This window comes from Coregonus clupeaformis, chromosome 15 (assembly GCF_020615455.1).
Source record: "Coregonus clupeaformis isolate EN_2021a chromosome 15, ASM2061545v1, whole genome shotgun sequence".
Classification (NCBI taxonomy): Eukaryota; Metazoa; Chordata; class Actinopteri; order Salmoniformes; family Salmonidae; genus Coregonus; species Coregonus clupeaformis.
In genome coordinates, this window is record NC_059206.1 from 11,337,517 (window position 1) to 11,356,849 (window position 19,333).

A 19,333-nucleotide genomic window follows, 5' to 3' on the forward strand; every position below is an offset into this window, starting at 1 on the left:
AGCTGATGTAGAATTGATGTAGGGCTGACGTAGTTTTAGGAGTATGTAACATATTATACAGTACTGATGTAGTGCTGATATAGAGCTGATGTAGTGTTGATGTAGTGTTGATGTAGTGCTGATGCAGTGTTGATGTAGAGCTGATGTAGTGTTGATGTAGAGCTGATGCAGTGTTGATGTAGAGCTGATGTAGTGTTGATGTAGAGCTGATGTAGTGTTGATGTAGAGCTGATGTAGTGTTGATGTAGAGCTGATGTAGTGTTGATGTAGGGCTAATGTAGTGTTGATGTAGAGCTGATGTAGTGTTGATGTAGAGCTGATGTAGTGTTGATGTAGAGCTGATGTAGTGCTGGTATAGAGCTGATGTAGTGTTGATGTAGAGCTGATGTAGTGTTTATATAGAGCTGATGTAGTGTTGATGTAGAGCTGATGTAGTGCTGATATAGCGCTGATGTAGTGCTGATATAGAGCTGATGTAGTGTTGATATAGAGCTGATGTAGAGCTGATGTAGAGCTGATGTAGTGTTGATGTAGAGCTGATGTAGTGTTGATGTAGAGCTGATGTAGTGTTGATGTAGTGCTGATGTAGTTTTGATGTAGAGCTGAAGTAGTGTTGATATAGAGCTGATGTAGTGTTGATGTAGAGCTGAAATAGTGTTGATAAAGAGCTGATGTAGAGCTGATGTAGTGTTGATGTAGTGTTGATGTAGAGCTGATGTAGTGTTGATGTAGAGCTGATGTAGTGTTGATGTAGAACTGAAGTAGTGTTGATATAGAGCTGATGTATTGTTGATGTTGTGCTGATGTAGTTTTGATGTAGAGCTGAAGTAGTGTTGATACAGAGCTGATGTAGAGCTTATGTAGTGTTGATGTAGAGCTGAAATAGTGTTGATAAAGAGCTGAAGTAGAGCTGATGTAGTGTTGATGTAGTGCTGATGTAGTTTTGATGTAGAGCTGAGGTAGTTTGATATAGAGCTGATGTAGTGTTGGTGTAGAGCTGATGTAGTGTTGATGTAGAGCTGATGTAGTGTTGATGTAGAGCTGATGTAGTGTTGATGTAGAGCTGATGTAGTGTTGATGTAGAGCTGATGTAGTGTTGATAAAGAGCTGATGTAGAGCTGATGTAGTGTTGATGTAGTGCTGATGTAGAGCTGATGTAGTGTTGATGTAGAGCTGATGTAGTGTTGATGTAGTGCTGATATAGAGCTGATGCAGTGTTGATGTAGTGTTGATGTAGAGCTGATGTAGTGTTGATGTAGAGCTGATGTAGTGTTGATGTAGTGTTGATGTAGAGCTGATGTAGAGCTGATGTAGTGTTTATGTAGAGCTGATGTAGTGTTGATGTAGTGCTGATATAGAGCTGATGTAGAGCTGATGTAGTGTTGATGTAGAGCTGATGTAGAGCTGATGTAGTGTTGATATAGTGTTAATGTAGTAATGATGTAGCGCTTATGTAGGCGTAGCAGTATGTAGCATATTTTACAGTACTGATATACAGCTGATGTAGTGCTGATGTAGAGCTGACAGGGCTGATGTAGAGCTGATAAGGCTGATGTAGAGCTGATAGGGCTGATGTAGAGCTGATAGGGCTGATGTAGAGCTGATATGGCTGATGTAGAGCTGATAGGGCTGATGTAGAGCTGATAGGGCTGATGTAGAGCTGATAGGGCTGATGTAGAGCTGATAGGGCTGATGTAGAGCTGATAGGGCTGATGTAGATCTGATAGGGCTGATGTAGAGCTGATATGGCTGATGTAGAGCTGATAGGGCTGATGTAGAGCTGATAGGGCTGATGTAGAGCTGATATGGCTGATGTAGAGCTGATAGGGCTGATGTAGAGCTGATAGGGCTGATGTAGAGCTGATAGGGCTGATGTAGTTTTAGGAGTATGTAACATATTATACAGTACTGAGGTAGTGTTGATGTAGTGTTGCTGTATGTAGCATGTTGTATGGTGATGATGTAGTATTCATGTAGTGTTAATGTAGAGCTGATGTAGAATTGATGTAGGGCTGACGTAGTTTTAGGAGTATGTAACATATTATACAGTACTGATGTAGTGCTGATCTAGGGCTGATGTAGTGTTGATGTAGGGCTAATGTAGTGTTGATGTAGAGCTGATGTAGAATTGATGTAGGGCTGACGTAGTTTTAGGAGTATGTAACATATTATACAGTACTGATGTAGTGCTGATATAGAGCTGATGTAGTGTTGATGTAGTGTTGATGTAGTGCTGATGCAGTGTTGATTTAGAGCTGATGTAGTGTTGATGTAGAGCTGATGCAGTGTTGATGTAGAGCTGATGTAGTGTTGATGTAGAGCTGATGTAGTGTTGATGTAGAGCTGATGTAGTGTTGATGTAGAGCTGATGTAGTGTTGATGTAGTTGTAGGAGTATGTAGCATGTTGTACAGTGCTGATGTAGAGCTGATGTAGTTGTGGCATGTTTTACAGTACAGGTGTAGTACTTATGTAGAGCTGATGTAGTGCTGATTTACTTGTGGGAGTATTTAGCATGTTGTACAGTACTGATGTGGAGTTCATATAGGTGTAGCAGTATGTAGCATGTTTTACAGTACTGATGTGGAGTTCATAAAGGTGTAGCAGTATGTAGCATGTTTTACACTACTGAGGAAGTACTTATGTAGTACTGATGTAGAGCTGATGTAGTACTGATGTAGAGCTGACTTAGTTGTAGCAGTACTGACCAAGAGCTCTCTGTTGTTGTATAGTGCTACTGACTACATTCCTAAAGGGACTGGAGATTTCAGTTTTCTGCCTACTATGAACTATTGCAAACCAGAAGATATCAGAAGAAGATAATCAGAAGATAAAGAAGTTCAATGTTTGATTTTGTGACGTTTCAAACTTTGAAGCATCATACGAATCCTGGTTCTGTTGCTTATTTGCTTATGTCAACGTGCCAGATGATGGCAAGCCATAGCTCTCCTATTCATGTCAACTGGTAGGTCCTCTGTTGACATCACATTGTTCCATTGGGTCATGCTCTCTGGCTCTCTGGCACTGAGACCATCAGATAGCCACATTCTTCTGGTCTCTCTCTCTCTCTCTGTCTCTCTCTCCCTCTCTCTCTCTCTCCCCCCCTCTCTCTCTCTCTCTCTCTCTCTCTCTCTCTCTCTCTCTCTCTCTCTCTCTCTCTCTCTCTCTCTCTCTCTCTCTCTCTCTCTCTCTCTCTCTGACCCTATGTGAGGTCATCGGGAGCATTCCTGACTGAAGCATCTCTCTGTGGGCTCATCAGCACGTTATGTAGCAATTTCATCATGTAAAAACTGGCACACTGGCATTTTCCAGCCCTAACGCCAGGTTCGGCAATTTACCTGTCTAACATCACCTCGCTTGTGCTGAGGTGGGAGGGGTGGCAATATTTGAGGTGTGTCTTTAAAAACAAACTCAAAGGTGTCAATTTCATGCAGAGCTAATGGGGAGTTTTAAGAGGTCTTAACGATAACGCATTTGATAATGGCATGGATTGTGAGAGTGGAAGCACAGCCTATCTAGCTCTGACCATGGAAGAGAGATGCGCCTTTTCTCAAATTAGAAACATTAAAAAACATGTAAAAAACGATTGGTTTCCCCCATTTCGTTTAATGTGATTAAAAAGCCATCATTGCCTCCCCTCCCTTAATCAAGCCTGGTTAAGCAGCATCACATAGGTGCATCTTTTTTTATACTGGCCATTAGACAACTATTCACAATTCACATACCTGCATACCTAAATTCACTTCTTCACGTAGGCAATCCATTCCCATTTTCATTGAGCGCCCCTCGTCCGATTACAAAACGTTTCAGTCCTCCCATAATGCTATACCAACGGCGGATTTTGAGAATCTGCCTCAAACACATGCAACGATACAATTGACAGGAGTCTAGTATTTTGTATAGATGTGTGAATGTTCTGCATAAAGACTTGTAGGCCTACGTGTGCACAGAGCGCCATGGAAAGAGAGAAGAGATTTATGATATCATGCTTCTGACCCCATCCTATTTAGAAATATTGTTGATGTCATATCAAGTCCTCCATAGGCTGCCCTAAGCTACTGAGGCTGGATCAACAGCAATGCGTCCTATCGGCATACTACATTTAGCTTGTTCAAGTATCAATCCCCATCCTCACATCCAGTTACTAAAGAAACACACCTCCACTAAAGATATTTAAATGATTCAGTCCTACAATGCAGCACCAATGGTAGGCCTATGCTATATTTTGCCCATTGACAACAGTCTCTGTGAGCCAAATGTGAACCGTCTGTGTTGGCCAAATGTGAACCGTCTGTGTTGGCCAAATGTGAACCGTCTGTGTTGGCCAAATGTGAACCGTCTGTGTTGGCCAAATGTGAACCGTCTGTGTTGGCCAAATGTGAACCGTCTGTGTTGGCCAAATGTGAACCGTCTGTGTTGGCCAAATGTGAACCGTCTGTGTTGGCCAAATGTGAACCGTCTGTGTTGGCCAAATGTGAACCGTCTGTGTTGGCCAAATGTGAACCGTCTGTGTTGGCCAAATGTGAACCGTCTGTGTTGGCCAAATGTGAACCGTCTGTGTTGGCCAAATGTGAACCGTCTGTGTTGGCCAAATGGGATTGTGTCAATGCAATGATAACTGGTGTGAAATGGCTAGCTAGTTAGCGGTGCGCACTAGTAACGTTTCAATCAGTGACGTCACTCACTCTGAGACCTTGAAGTAGTTGTGTCCCTTGCTCTGCAAGTGCTGTGGCTTTTGTGGAGCGAAAGGTAACGCTGCTTCGTGGGTGACTGTTGTCGATGTGTTCAGAGGGTACCTGGTTAGAACCAAGGTTGGGGCGAGGAGAGGGACAGAAGCAAGACTGTTACAGAATGACTGGGAAACATTTGGCTAGAACGCTGCATCCAGCTGTGAGTGTGGCATCATTGTATAGAGGAGATAGTAGGGTACAGAGGAGATAGTAGGGTACAGAGGAAATAGTAGGGTACAGAGGAGATAGTAGGGTACAGAGGAGATAGTAGGGTACAGAGGAGATAGTAGGGTACAGAGGAGATAGTAGGGTACAGAGGAGATAGTAGGGTACAGAGGAGATAGTAGGGTACAGAGGAGATATCTAGCTACCATCATTGCAGTCGTTATAAGCTCTTCTGCCCAAGGCTCCTAAACAGTAAAAGTGATATGCAAATGCAATGGAATTTAACCAATTTAAACAGCCACGCGCACGACCCTGCTGGAGACGGAGTAATGCCATGTCAGACAGAGTAATGCCATGTCAGACAGAGTAATGCCATGTCAGACAGAGTAATGTCATGTAAGACAGAGTAATGTCATGTCAGACAGAGCAATGAAATGTTACTTAATGTAGCTTAATGTCTTGTGTTCCGTCCACAGCTCCTCGCATCACGACCCTGCTGGAGACCTTGGACATCCTGTTGGATCACAACGCCACGTTCATCTGTGAAGTCGACTCCCGACCGCCAGCTGATATCACGTGGACGCGGAATAACCACCCAATCCCGTAAGAGCATTCAACAAAATTGACAACATTAGACAACCTTGTCTGGTACATTTGAGTCATTTAAACAGACTTGAAATTGTATGATCGGTCATTACAGAGGCTTTTGGTGAGTTTTAGAGAAGTTTAATTCGTTCAGGTCACAGCTTTATGTCTCAGTTTTATCCAGATACTATGACTATGATTACAATGGTTAATGTCTATTCATTCCCTAATGCTCTCCAGATACTATGATTCTGTTTCCTGTTTTATCCAGATACTATGATTCTGTTTCCTGTTTTATCCAGATACTATGATTCTGTTTCCTGTTTTATCCAGATACTATGACTCCCGCTACACTACCAGGGAGAATGGCCAGATGCTGTTGATCCCGAACGTCAGAGATTCTGATAATGGGGAGTACTGCTGTGTTGCTAACAATGGCATCGGAGAGCCGGCCAAGAGCTGCGGAGCCTTGCAGCTTAAAATGAGTATGTGCGCTTCTTCCACATGTCCCAAGGGGTCCAGTGTTCTGGGTAACGCTGCTTCGTGGGTGACTGTTGTCGATGTGTTCAGAGGGTACCTGGTTAGAACAGATATCTCTAGAGTGTTCAGAGGGTACCTGGTTAGAACAGATATCTCTAGAGTGTTCAGAGGGTACCTGGTTAGAACAGATATCTCTAGAGTGTTCAGAGGGTACCTGGTTAGAACAGATATCTCTAGAGTGTTCAGAGGGTACCTGGTTAGAACAGATATCTCTAGAGTGTTCAGAGGGTACCTGGTTAGAACAGATATCTCTAGAGTGTTCAGAGGGTACCTGGTTAGAACAGATATCTCTAGAGTGTTCAGAGGGTACCTGGTTAGAACAGATATCTCTAGAGTGTTCAGAGGGTACCTGGTTAGAACAGATATCTCTAGAGTGTTCAGAGGGTCCCTGGTTAGAACAGATATCTCTAGAGTGTTCAGAGGGTACCTGGTTAGAACAGATATCTCTAGAGTGTTCAGAGGGTACCTGGTTAGAACAGATATCTCTAGAGTGTTCAGAGGGTACCTGGTTAGAACAGATATCTCTAGAGTGTTCAGAGGGTACCTGGTTAGAACAGATATCTCTAGAGTGTTCAGAGGGTACCTGGTTAGAACAGATATCTCTAGAGTGTTCAGAGGGTACCTGGTTAGAACAGATATCTCTAGAGTGTTCAGAGGGTACCTGGTTAGAACAGATATCTCTAGAGTGTTCAGAGGGTACCTGGTTAGAACAGATATCTGTAGAGTGTTCAGAGGGTACCTGGTTAGAACAGATATCTCTAGAGTGTTCAGAGGGTCCCTGGTTAGAACAGATATCTCTAGAGTGTTCAGAGGGTACCTGGTTAGAACAGATATCTCTAGAGTGTTCAGAGGGTACCTGGTTAGAACAGATATCTCTAGAGTGTTCAGAGGGTACCTGGTTAGAACAGATATCTCTAGAGTGTTCAGAGGGTACCTGGTTAGAACAGATATCTCTAGAGTGTTCAGAGGGTACCTGGTTAGAACAGATATCTCTAGAGTGTTCAGAGGGTCCCTGGTTAGAACAGATATCTCTAGTGTGTTCAGAGGGTACCTGGTTAGAACAAATATCTCTAGAGTGTTCAGAGGGTACCTGGTTAGAACAGATATCTCTAGTGTGTTCAGAGGGTACCTGGTTAGAACAGATATCTCTAGTGTGTTCAGAGGGTACCTGGTTAGAACAGATATCTCTAGTGTGTTCAGAGGGTACCTGGTTAGAACAGATATCTCTAGAGTGTTCAGAGGGTACCTGGTTAGAACAGATATCTCTAGAGTGTTCAGAGGGTCCCTGGTTAGAACAGATATCTCTAGAGTGTTCAGAGGGTACCTGGTTAGAACAGATATCTCTAGAGTGTTCAGAGGGTACCTGGTTAGAACAGATATCTCTAGAGTGTTCAGAGGGTCCCTGGTTAGAACAGATATCTCTAGAGTGTTCAGAGGGTCCCTGGTTAGAACAGATATCTCTAGAGTGTTCAGAGGGTACCTGGTTAGAACAGATATCTCTAGAGTGTTCAGAGGGTCCCTGGTTAGAACAGATATCTCTAGAGTGTTCAGAGGGTCCCTGGTTAGAACAGATATCTCTAGAGTGTTCAGAGGGTCCCTGGTTAGAACAGATATCTCTAGAGTGTTCAGAGGGTACCTGGTTAGAACAGATATCTCTAGAGTGTTCAGAGGGTACCTGGTTAGAACAGATATCTCTAGAGTGTTCAGACGGTACCTGGTTAGAACAGATATCTCTAGAGTGTTCAGAGGGTACCTGGTTAGAACAGATATCTCTAGAGTGTTCAGAGGGTACCTGGTTAGAACAGATATCTCTAGAGTGTTCAGAGGGTACCTGGTTAGAACAGATATCTCTAGAGTGTTCAGAGGGTACCTGGTTAGAACAGATATCTCTAGAGTGTTCAGAGGGTCCCTGGTTAGAACAGATATCTCTAGAGTGTTCAGAGGGTACCTGGTTAGAACAGATATCTCTAGAGTGTTCAGAGGGTACCTGGTTAGAACAGATATCTCTAGAGTGTTCAGAGGGTCCCTGGTTAGAACAGATATCTCTAGAGTGTTCAGAGGGTCCCTGGTTAGAACAGATATCTCTAGAGTGTTCAGAGGGTCCCTGGTTAGAACAGATATCTCTAGAGTGTTCAGAGGGTACCTGGTTAGAACAGATATCTCTAGAGTGTTCAGAGGGTCCCTGGTTAGAACAGATATCTCTAGAGTGTTCAGAGGGTACCTGGTTAGAACAGATATCTCTAGAGTGTTCAGAGGGTACCTGGTTAGAACAGATATCTCTAGAGTGTTCAGAGGGTACCTGGTTAGAACAGATATCTCTAGAGTGTTCAGAGGGTACCTGGTTAGAACAGATATCTCTAGAGTGTTCAGAGGGTACCTGGTTAGAACAGATATCTCTAGAGTGTTCAGAGGGTACCTGGTTAGAACAGATATCTCTAGAGTGTTCAGAGGGTACCTGGTTAGAACAGATATCTCTAGAGTGTTCAGAGGGTCCCTGGTTAGAACAGATATCTCTAGAGTGTTCAGAGGGTCCCTGGTTAGAACAGATATCTCTAGAGTGTTCAGAGGGTCCCTGGTTAGAACAGATATCTCTAGAGTGTTCAGAGGGTACCTGGTTAGAACAGATATCTCTAGAGTGTTCAGAGGGTCCCTGGTTAGAACAGATATCTCTAGAGTGTTCAGAGGGTACCTGGTTAGAACAGATATCTCTAGAGTGTTCAGAGGGTCCCTGGTTAGAACAGATATCTCTAGAGTGTTCAGAGGGTCCCTGGTTAGAACAGATATCTCTAGAGTGTTCAGAGGGTACCTGGTTAGAACAGATATCTCTAGAGTGTTCAGAGGGTACCTGGTTAGAACAGATATCTCTAGAGTGTTCAGAGGGTCCCTGGTTAGAACAGATATCTCTAGAGTGTTCAGAGGGTCCCTGGTTAGAACAGATATCTCTAGAGTGTTCAGAGGGTACCTGGTTAGAACAGATATCTCTAGAGTGTTCAGAGGGTACCTGGTTAGAACAGATATCTCTAGAGTGTTCAGAGGGTACCTGGTTAGAACAGATATCTCTAGAGTGTTCAGAGGGTACCTGGTTAGAACAGATATCTCTAGAGTGTTCAGAGGGTACCTGGTTAGAACAGATATCTCTAGAGTGTTCAGAGGGTCCCTGGTTAGAACAGATATCTCTAGAGTGTTCAGAGGGTACCTGGTTAGAACAGATATCTCTAGAGTGTTCAGAGGGTCTCTGGTTAGAACAGATATCTCTAGAGTGTTCAGAGGGTCTCTGGTTAGAACAGATATCTCTAGAGTGTTCAGAGGGTCCCTGGTTAGAACAGATATCTCTAGAGTGTTCAGAGGGTACCTGGTTAGAACAGATATCTCTAGAGTGTTCAGAGGGTACCTGGTTAGAACAGATATCTCTAGAGTGTTCAGAGGGTCCCTGGTTAGAACAGATATCTCTAGAGTGTTCAGAGGGTCCCTGGTTAGAACAGATATCTCTAGAGTGTTCAGAGGGTACCTGGTTAGAACAGATATCTCTAGAGTGTTCAGAGGGTCCCTGGTTAGAACAGATATCTCTAGAGTGTTCAGAGGGTCCCTGGTTAGAACAGATATCTCTAGAGTGTTCAGAGGGTACCTGGTTAGAACAGATATCTCTAGAGTGTTCAGAGGGTCCCTGGTTAGAACAGATATCTCTAGAGTGTTCAGAGGGTCCCTGGTTAGAACATATATCTCTAGAGTGTTCAGAGGGTACCTGGTTAGAACAGATATCTCTAGAGTGTTCAGAGGGTCCCTGGTTAGAACAGATATCTCTAGAGTGTTCAGAGGGTCCCTGGTTAGAACAGATATCTCTAGAGTGTTCAGAGGGTCCCTGGTTAGAACAGATATCTCTAGAGTGTTCAGAGGGTCCCTGGTTAGAACAGATATCTCTAGAGTGTTCAGAGGGTCCCTGGTTAGAACAGATATCTCTAGAGTGTTCAGAGGGTCCCTGGTTAGAACAGATATCTCTAGAGTGTTCAGAGGGTCCCTGGTTAGAACAGATATCTCTAGAGTGTTCAGAGGGTCCCTGGTTAGAACAGATATCTCTAGAGTCCCCAATGGCACTCTATTAACCAAAGTAGTGCTCTGATTAAAAACATGTGGGCACTAGAGTACTCAAATGTTATTTGTCACACCATATCCGCCAATGGATTGAGACACTGCTCATGCAACAACAACAAAAAAGATATCTCTAGCTTAAACAGACAGATTTTGATGGGGATTTTTTTATAAAGCTAATTAGATTGCCGCAGAGGCACGGACGTCAACTATAGGGGGAAATATGCACAACAAAAGACAAAATAGGGGGTTAACAGTAGTCCTCTATATAGGGAATATGGTGTCATTTGAGACTCAACCTGTTGTGGTTGTTCAAACTGTTCCTCTGTTCCATACAGTGTTCTACAAGAGATTATTCTAGATTTCTCATAATAGCCTGCACAGGACCTCTAAACTCTAAACCAGGGAGTCTCACATATTTCAACTGATCACTTTGCTAGGCGAGAATTGACCAATGATCATGAGTTTGAAGTATGTTTAACAGAGTCTTGCTCAATCTGATTGTTCTTGTCAATCACACTGGTGTGAACTCTTCAGTATGTCAAGCTTGCTGATTTTACGCCAGTGAACTAAGCTGCCTTCAATGCTTCAGATTGTTCTCATCCAAACAGTATTGGGGAGAATGACTAATCGGCAACTATGTTCTTCTTCCAGAGCCTCAGATAAAAAGACACCCCACCAACATGACGTTCCTGATTGAATCCAAGGCCGTGTTGCCCTGTGTGACGCTAGGAAACCCAAAACCAGACATCTCATGGATCAAAGACGATGCTCTTATAACGGTACCTATTATTTTCAAATAGAAATTCAAATCATGACAATTCTGACAGACCAATAGGAGGTGCTAGGCTACGCAACCCATTGAATTGATACAGGAACCAAGGGGATCTCCCAAACAGAAGCCTCCAACAGAATAGAGATAACAGCTTTTGATCTTAGACACACAATTCACTCTCATAATCAATGCTCTGAACAGGTGAGTGATCGGATCACGATTCTGGATTACGGCGCTCTGAAGATCCATAACATCAAGAAGGAAGACGCGGGGCAGTACCGCTGTGTGGCCAAGAACAGCTTCGGGATCGCCTTCTCCAAACCAGTCACCATAGAAGTACAGGGTAAGTCCTAGAGCGTTCTCCAAACCAGTCACCATAGAAGTACAGGGTAAGTCCTAGAGCATTCTCCAAACCAGTCACCATAGAAGTACAGGGTAAGTCCTAGAGCGTTCTCCAAACCAGTCACCATAGAAGTACAGGGTAAGTCCTAGAGCGTTCTCCAAACCAGTCACCATAGAAGTACAGGGTAAGTCCTAGAGCGTTCTCCAAACCAGTCACCATAGAAGTGTGGCGCAGTGGTCTAAGGCACTGCATCGCAGTGCTAGCTGTGCCACTAGAGATCCTGGTTCGAATCCAGGCTCTGTCGTAGCCGGCCGCAACCGGGAGACCAATGGGGCGGCGCACAATTGGCCCAGCGTCGTCTAGGGTAGGGGAGGGAATGGCCGGCAGGGAGGTAGCTCAGTTGGTAGAGCATGGCGTTTGCAACGCCAGGGTTGTGGGTTCGATTCCCACGGGGGGCCAGTATAAAAAAATTATAATAATGTATGCACTAACTAAGAGCGTCTGCTAAATGACGTAAATGTAAATGTAAGTACAGTCCTACAGCGTTCTCAGAACCAGTAAACATAGAAGTTCAGGGTAAGTCCTCCACCAAAACCCGTCCCCATAGAAGTACAGGGTAAATCCTAGAGCGTTCTTGAAACCAGTCACCTTAGAAGTACAGGGTAAGCCCTCCTCCAAACCAATCACCATAAAAGTACAGGGTAAGTCCTCCTCCAAACCAGTCAACATAGAAGTACAGGATAAGTCCTAGAGCGTTCTCTCAACCTGTCACCATAGAGATATAGGGTATGTCCAAGTAAGGCTTGTGGACCCACAACAGAAGACTACAAAATGATTTTAAAGTAGCCTTGTTCAGCATATAACTCATGTAATGAAGGACCAGTGCGTTGTGATGTTTCATACTGTTATGTTTTGATGCTCACTCCAGCCCCAGCCCGTATCCTCAGGGTCCCTAAGGATAAGAGAGTGACCTTCGGGAGTGAGGTCTCTCTGGAGTGCAACGCCACAGGGAACCCTATCCCCACCATCACATGGCTGGAGGACGGAAATACCGTGAGTACTACTGTCTGGATACACAGCTCTTTCTACTTCCTCTTCCCTGTCTGGATACATACAAGCAAAGGGTTTGGCGGATTTCAGCAGGCACAGCCTCAGCCAGCCCAAAATCTAAGAGATCAGGGCCCGTATTCCTAAAGCATCTCAGACTAGTATCAGATCCTCTCTCTCCATATCATCTGATTCATTCTGATCTAAAAGTCTAAACTGATCCTAGACCAGCACTCCTACTCTGAGATGCTTTAGGAATACGGGCCCTGATCTGATCAGGCACAGCCTCGGCCACCTCAAAGTGGGGGTCCTCGGTAGAGTTCAGTGTAAATGTCAAACAGCACATTAGTCCCATAAATGATCAGTCCTCTCTGTTACTCCAAAGCTGTTCATTTTAAAGAGTCCTCTCTGACGTCCTAAAGGCCCCGTCCACACCGAGGGATACTTGGGGATGTTGGCAATGAGGCCCTTTATCTACTTCCCCGGAGTCAGATGAACTCGTGGATACCATTTTTATGTCTCTGTGTCCAGTAAGAGGCATGTTAGAGGTAGTTTCACCAGCAAATGCTAACTAGCGTTAGCACAATGACTGGAAGTCTATGGGTATCTGCTAGCATGCTAGCAGATAGCCATAGACTTCCAGTCACTGCGCTAACACTAGTTAGCAATTGCGCTAGCGCTAGTTAGCAACTTTCTTCAAACTGCACGCAGAGACATAAAAATGGTATCCACGAGTTCATCTGACTCTGGGAACGTAGATAAAGGGCATCATTGCCAAAATCCCAAAGTATCCCTCAGTGTGGACGGGGCCTTTAGGACGTCAGAGAGGACTCTTTGATGGCCTCAACTAGATCAGGGATAGAAAAAGAAGAGGAATTCTCATTTGGAGCACTGGAGATCCTGGAGATACATCAGATATCCCCCGACAACATTAAAGTATTGACAGAACAATGTTAATTGAGAATGATAAGAGCAATGGTTATCTGATTGGCTGGTGAGATTTACAGAGATGACTAATATTGAAGACATTCTACAATAGATTCAGAGACTTGACGCTGCAGTTATCATTTTCAGTATTCCCTTCATAGTGCACTCATTTTGACCAGGACTCTCAGCCTAGCTAGCACATAAGAAACAACGTTCTTCTGTGGGAATTTCAATACTTCAGCATAATATTTTCTGCAGGTTTCCTCATGGTTCTGTTTAAAGTAATGTTCTCAGAACATTAAGAACAATTTCCATAAAAACCACAAGAAACCGTTAGTAATGTAACGTTCAATGAACGTTTTAAGAATTGTATTTAAAAACACATACATTCTGTTCACAGGGTCAACCAAACTCTCTCTATCCTCTATCTTGTGTTCAGGAAACACCTGATCTTAATGGACTGCTTGTTTCCTTTGAAATGGGCCGTTGCGACACGTCATTCAGGGCAGAGCCCCACCTGTTTTGAGCCCCACCTGTTTAGCAAAATAAATAATTATATTTTTCGGGGGGCTTGCCTGTTTTGCATGTTATTTTAGCATTAATACGTGTCACAAATCAGTTTGCAAACAATGTAAATACAAATATCATTGACTTAATAATGCCGCAAACAAACATGGTCTCTTTTTTTGCTTTCTTGAGTTTGGCAGCTCCAAAATGCAGGTGTTTCAGCCTAGCTGAGTTTGGCAGCTCCAAAATGCAGGTGTTTCAGCCTAGCTGAGTAAGGCAGCTCCAACATGCAGGTGTTTCAGCCTAGCTGAGTAAGGCAGCTCCAACATGCAGGTGTTTCAGCCTAGCTGAGTAAGGCAGCTCCAAAATGCAGGTGTTTCAGCCTAGCTGAGTAAGGCAGCTCCAAAATGCAGGTGTTTCAGCCTAGCTCAGTGCTTTCTGTGGTGGTGGGACAGCCAGCGGAAAATACGGAGCGTAGGAGTTGGTAGTGTTCTCTAGTTGCGCCATGATTGGCACAGCGTTCTGTCACTCATGGGGACACTACGTCACCGCAAAATCTACAGGGAGAGCTAGGAAAGTCAAGCCCCTTCGGTGCTGCCATGGAGTTACATTAGAAGTGCCCATCCAAGAAGGCTCAAGGTCATTGGCCACAGATAAAATGACGTCAAATCACGTTATATCTACCGTAGCTATGATTGGACTGATCATGTCAACATCATACTTTCAACATCTTAGCTAGCAAGCTAAACAAGCAGTCATCATCATGAATCACGTCGACAATCTACTGTCAAATCCTTTTCAATCCTGGTCATATGAAGAGAAATTATAGATAAAACGTATCGGTGCTCATCGGCCATTGGACATAAACATTACACACAACAAGATGGAAATCACAAATTCAACATTGAGTGGTTTGGAAGGAATCAGTGGCTAACTGCAAGCATTGCAAAGCAATCACTAGCCTGCTATTCAGTAGAGTGGGTGTGTGGTCCAAGTCTGTGTTTAAGGGCCTCTTCTCCAAGCTTAAAAAGATAAACATTCACATGCCATGGGCCAGGAACGGTTGAATACATTGTCCATGCTGTCAATCCAGCATGACTTCTGTCGCGTTCAGAACAACTGGAAACTCTGAACTTGAAAATCTCAGACTTCAGTGAGTTCAAGACAACTGGGAACTCTGAAAAAAACGAGCTCCAACTGGGAAAATAAGTTTTTAAAGGTCATCCAACTCGGAATTCCAAGTCAGTCCTCTTTCTAGAGCTCCGACCTGAAGATCACTGAAGTCATGATTCGACCTTGTTTTTTTCCGAGGAAAAATGTGTTTGCATTATTAGTGCCTAAGCAAATGAAATTCCATGTGTCCTATCTGTGCTTAGAGTTCAAAATAGTTAACCTAAGCTAGCAGTGCTATTAAAAGTCTTATTGAAACATTCAGTGAAACTTTTGTTATTAAAAAAACTCAGAATAATCTTTACATTTTATTCAGAACATTCACAGCATTTAGAGAATGTTCTCAGAACGTTAATAAAAGTACCCAGGAAAACTTTCAGGGAACCACAGTAAAACGTTCTCAGAACCTCTCTGCAACCTACAAATTAACATTCACAGAAAATGAGACATTTTTACTTTAGCTCTCAGAACTTTTAAAAAACTTTCAGTTTTACCGGTCAGGAAACGTATGGCTCTCTTCCGAGAACCAAAAAGAAACAAAAAACGTACTTTCCCACAACTTCCAAGGAACCAAAGGTGTTAGCTGGGAGGGATCTGGCAAAAAGCATTGCACCGTGGGGTATGATGCTTTTTGGATCACATCTTTGGTCAATAATGATGTTGCAGTTATTGTGTTCATTAGTCACACTCTACAGACACGTGGTCAGTGATGAGTTGAAAACCCTCATTTGAAATCTTCCCGGCTAGCACAAAATGTTCCCATAACGTTCCCTTAAGGGTTTTTGTTTGGTTATTTGAATAGCAACTTTCCCACAACTTTCTGGGAACCCAAATTTGTTTGCTGGGTTAGCTGTAATACTGTAATTGCACATTTTGGTATTTGTTCAATAGTTTGGTGGTCTAGTTTGTTAGCGTTAAACTTAACATGACATGTGGCTTAGCTCCAGTGCAGTGGCTGTGCAGCCACATGCAGCTCAAGACCCAGGCTGCATCCCGAATAACACACTATACCCAAAGCCAAGACCCAGGCTGCATCCCGAATAACACCCTATACCCCCAGCTAGCACATTTGGTTCCTTGGAAGTTGTGGGAACTTAAGTTTTTGGTTTCCCATTCGTTCTGGGAATTAAGTCGTAAGTTTCCTGACTGGTAAAACTGATTTTTTTTTTAAAACGTTCTGAGAACTAAAGTGAAAATTGTGCCTGTTCTGGTAACGTTCATTTTTATATTGCATGGAGGTTCTGAGAACGTTTTACTCTGGTTCCTGGGAGGTTTTATTAATGCTCTGAGAACAGAAATCTGTTATTTTTAGGTTTTTGAATAACTTCCTTAAACCTTTTACTGAATGTTTCAATAAGACTGTTAATAACACTGCTAGCTTATTTGGGGTTACTTTTTTGAAGCAGAGATAGGACACATGGAAATTAATTTCCTTAGGCATTAATCATGCAATCCCATTTCTTTTTTATTGTGACACATCATCAAACCTATCATCTTCCGTTCTCTATCTATGTAATTAGTCCACTGCGCCACCAGGATGGACCTAGCATGCCATGTTTTTTAACTCATACAAAGCTGTTCATTTTTGACTATTCAAACATACCCCATTTCAAAGGAAACAAGCACTCATTTAGATCAGGTGTGGCCAGTTAGTGGGCTCGGCCAAAACACCTGAACACACTTAACAAGATAGAGGATTGAGAGAGTTTTGTTGAGGCTGAGAACGGAATGTATATGTTTTTAAATAACATTCTTAGAACATTCTCTGAACATTACTAAAGTTTTCTTGTGGGGTATGGAACGTTTTCTTAATGCTCTCAGAACAATTTGAGAACATTACTTTAAATAGAACCATGACGAAACCTGTAGGAAATGTTATGTTGATGTACTGAATTTCCCACAGGAGAACGAATGTTTCTTAATTTTCTCTGAACTATTTGAGAACATTCCCAATTTCAATCCAGTTGAAGAACCTTCCTAGAACATTAACAAAATGTTAATTAATAATAATAATAATAATTAATAAAATGTAACCATGCTGGAACTTTTAGGAAATGTTCTGTTAAAGTAATGAAATACCAAGATTTTTGTAAAAAAAATTGTGAAGTTCCTTAAATGTGCTAAGAATGTTCGAAAGCCAAGCAACTATCCTGCACCATTCCCAGAACGTTGTGGGAAGGTTGTATGCTAAATAACCATAGGACAACCACACTCTCACCAAGCTCTAAGAAACATATGGTTCTCAGAACATTATGTGCTAGCTGGGAGCGCACTACTTTTGACCAAAGCTGGGAATATATAGGGAATAGGGTGCCATTTGGGACATGCTGTAAGTCTGCAGGCTGTACAGGCTGTGGGTGATAATTAATGGTCTCCGCAGCTGAACTGCTGAAATGTGTGTCGGAAGTAGTTAGATGAAATCAGGTAGGTCTTAAGGAAGGTGATCGAGGAACCATGTTACTCAGTCAGCACCTCAGTAAGGCTACAGTAGTCTACTGTTCCACAACATGACCTCGTCTCTGGAGAAACAGACAGACAGACAGACAGACAGACAGACAGACAGACAGACAGACAGACAGACAGACAGACAGACAGACAGACAGACAGACAGACAGACAGACAGACAGACAGACAGACAGACAGACAGACAGACAGACAGACAGACAGACAGGCATTCAGTCTAAGCATAGCTGTGTCCATAACTATTGTATCGCTGTATAATACTTATGTATATATACAGTACCAGTCAAAAGTTTGGACACACCTACTCATTCAAGGGTTTTTCTTTATTTTTTACTATTTTCTACATTGTAGAATAATAATGAAGACATCAACACTATGAAATAACACAGATGGAATCATGTAGTAACCAAAAAAGTGTTAAACAAATCAAAATATATTTAAGATTTTAGATTCTTAAAAGTAGCAACCCTTTGCACACTCTTGGCATTCTCTCAACCAGCTTCATGAGGAATGCTTTTCCAACAGTCTTGAAGAAGTTCCCACATATGCTGAGCACTTGTTGGCTGCATTTCCTTCACTATGTGGTCCAACTCATCCCAAACCATCTCAATTGGGTTGAGATCGGGTGATTGTGGAGGCAAGGTCATCTGATGCAGCACTCCATCACTCTCCTTCTTGGTCAAATAGCCCTTACACAGCCTGGAGGTGTGTTGGGTCATTGTCCTGTTGAAAAACAAATGATAGTCCCAATAAGCCCAAACCAGATGGGATGGCGTATCGCTGCAGAATGCTGTGGTAGCCATGCTGATTAAGTGTGCCTTGAATTCTAAATAAATCACAGACAGTGTCACCAGCAAAGCACCCCCACACCATCACACCTCCTCCTCCATTCTTCACGGTGGGAACCACACATGTGGAGATCATCTGTTCACCTACTCTGTCTCACAAAGACACGGCGTTTGGAACCACAAATCTCAAATTTGGCCTCATCAGACCAAAGGACAGATTTCCACTGGTCTAATGTCCATTGCTCATGTTTCTTGGTCCAAGCAAGTCTCTTCTTCTTATTGGTGTCCTTTAGTAGTGGTTTCTTTGCAGCAGTTCGACCATGAAGGCCTGATTCACACAGTCTCCTCTGAACAGTTGATGTTGAGATGTGTCTGTTACTTGAACTCTGTGAAGCATTTATTTGGGCTGCATTTTCTGCAGCAGAGGTAACTCTTGGTCTTCCTTTCCTGTGGCGGTCCTCATGAGAGACAGTTTCATCATAGCGCTTGATGGTTTTTGCGACTGCACTTGAAGAAATGTTCCGGATTGACTGACCTTCATGTCTTAAAGTAATGATGGACTGTCGTTTCTCTTTGCTTATTTGAGCTGTTCTAACCATAACATGGACTTGGTATTTTACCAAATAGGGCTATCTTCTCTATACCCCACCAAGGCACACCTGTTAATTGAAATGCATTCCAGGTGACTACCTCATGAAGCTGGTTGAAAGAATGCCAAGAGTGTGCAAAGCTGTCATCAAGGCAAAGGGTGGTACTTTGAAGAATCTAAAATATAAAATATATTTTGATTTGTTTAACACCTTTTTGGTTACTACATGATTCTATGTATGTGTTATTTCATAGCTTTGATGTCTTCACTATTATTCTACAGTTGTGGTCAAACGTTTTGAGAAGTATTGATCTTCACAAAGTTTGCTGCTTCAGTGTTATGAGATATTTGTGTCAGATGTTACTATGGTATACTGAAGTATAATTACAAGCATTCCATAAGTGTCAAAGGCTTTTATTGACAATTACATGAAGTTTATGCAAAGGGTCAATATTTGCAGTGTTGACCCTTCTTTTTCAAGACCTCTGCAATCCGCCCTGGCATGCTGTCAATTAACTTATGGGCCACATCCTGACTGATGGCAACCCATTCTTGCATAATCAATGCTTGGAGTTTGTCAGAATTTGTGGGTTTTTGTTTGTCCACCCGCCACTTGAGG

General features: G+C 42.9%; 1 protein-coding gene across 4 annotated transcripts in view; it reads left to right on the plus strand.

Annotated features, from left to right (window-relative positions):
• The window catches only part of musk (muscle, skeletal, receptor tyrosine kinase), a 93,957-nt gene that overhangs the window by 38,592 nt on the left and 36,032 nt on the right, over positions 1 to 19,333 (plus strand). For all 4 annotated transcript variants that reach the window (XM_045224985.1, XM_045224987.1, XM_045224986.1 and 1 more), the window contains exons 2-6: positions 5,371 to 5,497; positions 5,813 to 5,964; positions 10,760 to 10,887; positions 11,082 to 11,223; positions 12,152 to 12,276. In XM_045224985.1, the coding sequence (XP_045080920.1) occupies positions 5,371 to 5,497; positions 5,813 to 5,964; positions 10,760 to 10,887; positions 11,082 to 11,223; positions 12,152 to 12,276 (674 nt within the window). The remainder of the gene's footprint in view (positions 1 to 5,370; positions 5,498 to 5,812; positions 5,965 to 10,759; positions 10,888 to 11,081; positions 11,224 to 12,151; positions 12,277 to 19,333) is intronic.